The sequence below is a fragment of the Oryx dammah genome, unplaced genomic scaffold (assembly GCF_014754425.2).
Source record: "Oryx dammah isolate SB20612 unplaced genomic scaffold, SCBI_Odam_1.1 HiC_scaffold_27, whole genome shotgun sequence".
NCBI classification, from domain to species: Eukaryota; Metazoa; Chordata; class Mammalia; order Artiodactyla; family Bovidae; genus Oryx; species Oryx dammah.
In genome coordinates this window covers 40,845,001-40,852,919 of record NW_024070211.1, presented here as the reverse complement: position 1 = coordinate 40,852,919, position 7,919 = coordinate 40,845,001, and the positions used below count along the sequence as shown (strand labels likewise).

At 33.7% G+C, this 7,919-nt stretch overlaps 1 protein-coding gene across 1 annotated transcript; it reads left to right on the top strand.

The window, feature by feature from the left end:
- The first annotated feature begins 763 nt into the window (after positions 1-763).
- FAM237A (family with sequence similarity 237 member A) lies at positions 764-5,146 on the top strand. The gene is made up of 2 exons (XM_040228706.1): positions 764-1,175; positions 5,007-5,146. The coding sequence occupies exons 1-2, from the start codon at positions 764-766 to the stop codon at positions 5,144-5,146; spliced, it is 552 nt and encodes a 183-aa protein (XP_040084640.1).
- Positions 5,147-7,919: the final 2,773 nt, after the last annotated feature.

Below are 7,919 nucleotides of genomic sequence, written 5' to 3'. Positions count from 1 at the left end.
TTTATTGCAACAGGCTTTGAAAGCCAGAAAAGTTGAACAAGAGACAAATAATTTTTGTTAAAATAATTGAGATTTATGGCAAGAAGAGAAAAATGAGAAAATACCATTTTTGTGAAAATTATGTAAAAATTACAGAATATTTTAGATGTTTGTAAAATTAATTTTACAATATTTGTTTATTCTATTCTAATCAGTTGAATATATATAAGTATTATAAGTATATAGATAAGTATATATCCCATACTTTTAACACACTGTCTTGTGTTTATTTTTATTTATAACAGTTTACAATTCATATGCCTTTTTTAATAATGAAAGGAGCCAGAATAGGAAAGCATTCAGGGTAAAATATGTTCAAATTCTTAATTGTGTGGGAGTCTCGATTTAGGATAGCTAGGCTAAATTATGGTATTATAAAATAATAAAGCCATGTAGCAAGACTAAAAAATTTCACTTAATACTCCTTTAAACTATATTTCTCAGTACTAGAGAAAAACAGCTTTATTTATCTTACAAAGGAGCATTTTTTATGAATAAATCTTTCTTAATCTAAATATCATTGTTTTAGGCTACCTGGCTTGACAATGCATCATTTTAGATAAAGTGGGGCTTGTGGGAGGTAAGATAAGCCTTTTCCTAGAGATACTGGTATGTTTCCATTGCTGGCACCAAGGTTCTTAAAGGACATAACTATTTTCTTTACTGAGTAGATCACAAGTAGGGACTCATATGAAATATTTCCATCTTGTGCAGTTTCAAGGTCATGGCTGATCCTGGAAACAGAGGAAAGATCTACCACCCCTTGAATCTCACCTGCTCCCTGCTCATTGTGGGAATGTGCTGTGTGTCTCCTTTCTTCTGTCATAGCCAGACAGATCTGCTGGCTCTTAACCAAGCTGATCCTCAGTGCTGGGAATCTTCTTCAGTGCTCCTCCTGGAAATGTGGAAGCCTCGAATCTCCAACACTGTTTCAGGTTTCTGGGATTTTATGATCTACCTGAAGTCATCTGAAAACTTGCAGCATGGGGCATTGTTTTGGGATCTGGCCCAACTCTTCTGGGACATCTATGTGGACTGTGTTCTCTCCAGAAACCATGGCTTAGGAAGAAGACAATTGACTGGAGAGGAAGTGAAGATCTCAGCAGTGCATCCACAGCACACAGGGAGAAAAAAAGGTGGTCAACCCCAGGCCCCATGTTTCTTGAAAGGGTCAACCAAGTATGAATGTGCTGAATTGTGAGGAACAGGGAAATGGCTTTAGAGGAATCCATTGCCACACATAGTCTTCTTGGGGGTGAACCCAAAGAACACACAAATGATAGGAAGATACATAACACTTCCTTTTGTAATTTGCAGTAGCTTTTAAAAAATCAACATATTGTCCTCATCTTCATACTTCTGGTAAATAGCAGCAAAGAAGAATCAGATAGACAAGTAAGAAAAGATATGATTCCTAAAACACAATATCAAGGTATAAAGGGATGCCCCAAAATTTACATTTTTTTTCAGTTAGGCTGAACATTGGTATTCATAACCTGTGTTTACTTGCTATGAAATCAGGAAGATTTGAATATAAGCCTGAGGAACACCTACAGCACACAAGCTCTTACCTCTTTTAAATAGAAAAAATAACCCAAATGTTTTTGTATAAATGGGAGGACTCCTTGAGATTTACTTAGTTGATGATGTAAATAGTAGAAAAATCATCTGGCTTGCAAATTCACTCTTCCTTGTTTTCTGAACAAATTTCAAATAAGTAATTAACTTCCAGCAAGCTGAGTAATTAATTTTTAGAAATCTGGGACTTCCTACAAATTTAGATTTTTCATTGAATAAATATATATTCAAATATGTAATATTTGAATATATATTAGTCTTCAGTCTTACATATATCAGTCTTCTCTGGGGGCACTAGAAAAAAATTTCCTTTATAGAATTAGAATGAGGGTGAATGAAGCACTGTGAGTAAGCTGAGAGGTAACTTAGCCTTATTCATACTGTTTTTGTTCCTTTTTCTGTGTTGTTTTCAACCAACGAGCTTCTAAAGCTTGCAACAAGGGCTGTTCGAGTGGTAGTAACTGTTTATGAAGTAGTGGAAAACTGAAGAATAAAATAATTTTTTATTTGTACGTTTTGTTGTGAGAATTGTTATATAATTGTAAAATGGAAACATCTATTAAAATAGCAATTAACAGTGATAGTTCTAGATAAATCTTTTCTCAAGATATTGTAGAACCTTTAAATATTTAATTTGTTTTAATCTCAATAACAAAAGATATGATTAACTGACCCATAAAACCAGATAATCCACTGGTATTATTTATACATAAATTTATTGTTTGGGCAAGTGTTATTGTCACTTAGAGGAAATATTGTCACCTAGAGAAAATATTCTTTCACCAGCTTAGTTGCTAAAGCAGAAGTACAAAATTAGTGTCTATAAATGTTGGTTGCCAATATTTTAAAAATATTTTGAACAGAGGCTGCCGAGATATTGACATTAGTAAGCACTGTATATTTTCTTCATGTGTACTGTAGACTTTTTATCCCATCACTCTTATCCTATATAGCTGTTGTACTCAAATTACTACCAGTATTTCTTGGTTTTGTATTTTACACTCACTTTGAATTACTTTATCTATAGAATAAATGAAAATAATAATATTTGTGTTCAACTTAACATGAAAATAATCTATAAATATATCACATATAATTATATTATAACTACTTATATATTATATACTCTAATTCTATATTATAATTATGTAGATATACATAGAATCTCAAAAAATGGTTTCAGTTTGCTTGTTTGCAATAGGCTATCAAAATAGTCTGAGACTACATGTAATTTTCTGAGCACACTTCAACATTTCTACCTTTAAAAAAATCTAGTGGATGTGTCTTCAGCATTGGAACTCACTTCCTTCATCTCACTACAGAGATGCTATTGACCTAGCTGGTCTGAAAACTTTGCAAGCAGTAGGACTAAACATCTTACTTTATTGAAGTTATTTTAATGTTTGACATAAACAATTGTTGCATACCAGGAAGTAAGACTTTCCATTTGTACTGTATAGTCACAGTCAAAGAGGGTCTTGGGTCAAGGAGACACCATGTTTTAAAGCTAAATAGTTGCGGGAACATCGAGATTTTATCTCAAGAGGCTTGATTAAATCTCTAGTGGCTCAACTAGACTCTGGATGTACCTGCACAGATTCTCTACTAATTTTTTCTTTTGTCCCCAGGGAATTAATATTCTATCAGGTTGGGATGGGGTGAGAGTGAAGAAGTGTTTGTCCCCATAGTTCTCAGGAAAATTACATCATCAGAGCAGAAGAGAAGAACTAAAATAAGTGTCTCCATAATACACAAAAAGGTTCTTGCTATTTTGATGGCTTCAAGTTAAATAGTTTAAATACACTTGAATAATGTTGCAATGAATCATGCCTTATTAAAAACACAGAACTCCTATATAACTTTGTATGTTAATATATTTGTTAATATTGAGTCAGGAAATACAAAACAAGAGATATCAAATAGCTATATAAACTTGGGCAAGCTAATTGACTTATTTAACTCTTAGTTTCTTCATCTGAAAAAGAGGGATATGGAAACATTTAGAAGACCCATAATGTCTCTTAAAGTTCTGTGTTCTGATGTTCTGTGACCTTATAAAAAATAAATGTATGAAAAGCATGGATTTACCTATAGAAAGAATCTGAAAGAGCTTTTTACTCCAAGGATAACTTCCTGAGCTTAGTGATGAGCTAGACACTGTGGTGCTTTATAACAATGATAAGCAGGAACAGAGATGATCCAGAAATGAGAATTGCCAAAATTCTGAGAACTGAAGATATCATTGTTTGAGAAAAGACTTAAAAGGGCATCATTAATTTGTCTAGAAAAATACAAGCTAATAACTGAATGTTGAAATATTCAGAAGACTGAAGAGGTTATACCCAGTCTTAAGTACTAAATTATAATGGATTCTGTGTAGGCAGAGAGGCAGAGAGAATGAGAGAGAAAATGATAAATTGATTTAGGAAAAGTGTAAGCTGATAATGTCTCCCAAGTAGAAAATAACAGAGTTGAGGTTAACTCATGGGTTCATAAAGGCTTCAATACAAATGAAAGGATTTTTACGCATATCCTTGTTTGTATCAAAAGTGATGATTTCTTGCTTCAACAAATCTTGCTCTGCCCCTGAGAGGAGCAGAGCTTGGTAGTTTGGATGGTCTAGAAAAATTGTGAGTCTTTGCTTTTCTCTTTGACATGAAAATTAACATTTAGGTTTATAATTTGATGATGTTTGCAGTTGGTGTCTAGCTGACAAATGTTCATAGTGCTTATTTTTTAAACACTAAGCAGAAGACAAAACAATGCTTTAGAAATACAAATTAGACTGACAAATGCTTGATTTTCTACTTTACTCACTATAAGAAATTTTGTAAGTAGCATATTCAGAAATTACTTATCTAGAAATCTTTCTAAAGAAACATTCAGAGCTGTAGTCAACTTTGCAGTACAAGGTTCTTCATTGCAATATTATTTATAGTAACAGAAAATTGGAAATAATCTAAATATCCCATAGTTGGGTAATGATAAATTAAATTATGGCATAAAGTATGTATGCATAAAATTATGATTCTCTTTGGAAGATTATACTATGGATGGTTTAAAGTTTTTTTAATTTTATATTATATAACAATTTTAAACTTTTCTAGTCAGAAAAGTATATTTTAATACATCTTAATCCAATAGGAAATGTATTTCTTATAATTTACTTAATTCATATTACATAATTAAACCTTATAGGACACAAAATTTTGCATAAATAAAAATTTACACATATACCTCTGCAATAAATTTATACAGAATCTTAATTGCAGAGTGGAAGAAATAGTAGAGTGGCAGAAAACTTTCTTTATAAAACCAAGTCATTGATGTTTAATCAGCCTGAAAATATTTTGGTGATCTAATGATTAGTGCCTTTTCTCTACTTTCAGGTGCTTATTCTCAACAACCAAGAAACCCTTCCCTAAAGAAGAAAGAGTTGATTGAAGACTTGATAAGCATGCATGTGCATAGGAGCAGATCGAAGTTCATTGGAAAAGCGACCAGTGGCCTGAGAATAAAGAGAAAATAAATCTAACCTCAGAGCTACACACATCTTGGCATTTAAACAAATACATATATATTTTTTTCTTGACTATTGATCATTCATTTACTTGAAATGGTGGGAGTGTAAAAAGATAAATATTAAGCCACATTGTCTCAGAGTACTTAGCTTCATTCTTTTAGGCTTCTAGCACGTTCCTTCAAATGGTGACACTGCTGTCAGATCATCCCACTGTCTGAAAGAGAGGACCTGTGCATGCCAAGTTGCTTCAGTTTTGTCTGACTCTTTGCGACCCAATGGACTGTAGCCCCCAGACTCCTCTGTCCATGGGATTCTCCGGGCAAGAATGCTGGAGGGGTTTGGCTGGGGCTACTCAGATTCTTTGTATTCATTTTGGTCATTGTTTTGGGGTGCTTGACATTGTTAATGAACTAGAGTGTTAGACATTTAATTTGAATACACTGCATGGCTTCAAAGACATCAATCACTGAATTGCTTATGCTCAGGCATATGAGACTATACTTACTAATTACCTGAATCTTGTTTGAAAGAATATTTTTTAATATTTTGAACTGAGTGATGCAAAAAACAAAACGACTGGTAAATAAAGCATTCTACTAACAGAAACTAAATTAATAAAAGCTCTGGACCCCAAGTAATGTTATTGAAGTCTTTTTATTTCAATATTCAGTGTTACTGTTAATGATAATCCAAACTCTAACAAAATAGCAGTAAGTATAAATTTTTTCTCCAATTAGTATATTTTCTATTGGATTAAATATTAAGACTATAATTGATAACACTTTGCTAACAAACTAAAAATAAAAACAGCATTATAAGAAAAGAACCCATAAAAATATTTTTTCTCAAAATGACCAGGCCCAAATAAGGTTCATCACAAAGAACTCCAATTAGCAAATTTATTTGAGTTCCAGACACAATGCTATTTTTATCTCTAATTATGCTCATCTCGCCAGTCATTTCTGACTATTATAACTGATGGTTGAAAACTAGTTTGAATTTCAGCCATGTTAGCAATTCACTTGCTTTCCTAGATCCAAAGGAAGTCTCAGTAAGTGTTTTCACTGAAGGTTTAGGGCCTCCTTAAATGCTAAATCTTACCCAAAGGGTTAATATTAGAAGATATAGCTGCATCTGAAGATTCACCAAAGTCTAGGGAAGGAAGTGAGAACGGGAACCAGCCTCAGCTTTAACTTGATTGGAAGAATGAGCACATTAAGAGCTGCCATTCTTTGACTACCATTTCTACAGAGGGTCATGATTTTACCTTTGCGCTACTTTCGCTAATGTAGCAATCAATTTCTTAAAAAGTATCACATAAACTCATCATCTGTTATACATCGTTGGAGAGATGCCATTCTTGCAAGGCTTGCCCCTTACTCCTCCTACACCTTGGTACTACGCGAGAGGGGCTGCCAAGTTTTTCTGATGCTTTGTGAGCCATCTAGTCTCTGGTGCAATTAATCAATTCTGTCTTTGTAGAATGCAAGCAGCTGTAGACAACATGTAAATACATGAACATGGCAGTGTTCCAACAAAACTTTGCTTGTGGACACTGAAATTTGACTCCAAGTCATTTTCAAGTGTTAAAAACCATTATTCTCCATTTGACTTTTTCCAATTATTTTTTTAAAAAATGTAATAACCTCTGTTCATTCACAGCCAGTACAAAACTGGCAGTAGGCAGATTTGACCCTTGGGCTGTAGTTTGCTGACTGGTGCTCTGGGGCATCCTTATCAAACTTGTAAGGAATAAGATGGGAGGAAATAAGAAAGAGTGAATATGCTGAATAACAAAACCAAAATAAAAATTAAAAAACTCTCATGTTAGGCTGAAAAGCATATTCAAAAAGATTAGGATGAGATTGAACAGGAGTAACATAGTCCTAATCCTACCCAGTTGGACATTATTTCACTTTGGAAACATTACTAGAAGTTACGGATCATATGAAAAAGAGCACACAGTCTCTCTAAATGTAAGACAAACTGCACATCCAGACAATAAGTGAAATAATGGAACCAAAGCAATTTTTATTGAAAGTTGAAAGCAGTGGTTGGAGTACAGGCTCAAGAGCTGGGTTTGAACCTCAACTTCATCAAGTAGTGACCAAATGACTTTGGACAAGTTACTGACCATCTTTGTGCCTTAATTTTCTTATAAAATGAGATATCTATTTACTAGGTTTGTTGTGAGGTTTAAATGAGCTAGTACATATACGGTGTGTAGAAGCTAAACACTCTCACAGTTAAAAAATGTTAGCTACTACTTTGAACTTTATTCAGTTAAATACCCTAATCATACATACAGAGCAGGGAAGCACACAAGTACTTTGATCAAATTCATTGAATGCAGGATTTTAGTGAGAAACATTTATGTTTTAAAATAAATTTATTCTGAGATAATTGCTGAGACATACACATTGTAAGAGATAATACAGAGACATCCTATTTACCCTTCATCCAGGTTCCCTCCATAGTAACATCTTGCATAGCTATAGTACAATAACAACCAGAGAACTGATACTGGTAGAATCCGCACAGTTTATTCAGATCTGACCAGTTCTGCATGCACTCGTGTGTGTGTGTGTGTGTGTGTGTGTGTGTGTGTCTTATTCTTTGCCAAGCCTGTTCCCCAGCAGAAGCATCTGGACAGAAGATTAGGTCATCAATTCGAAAATTTAGATATTAAAGAAGATAGTTGCACAAATTCCTGTAGACCACACACTTGAATACGACTACCAATGTATTCAAAGAAAGGGCCTGTATTGGAAGCACAGCA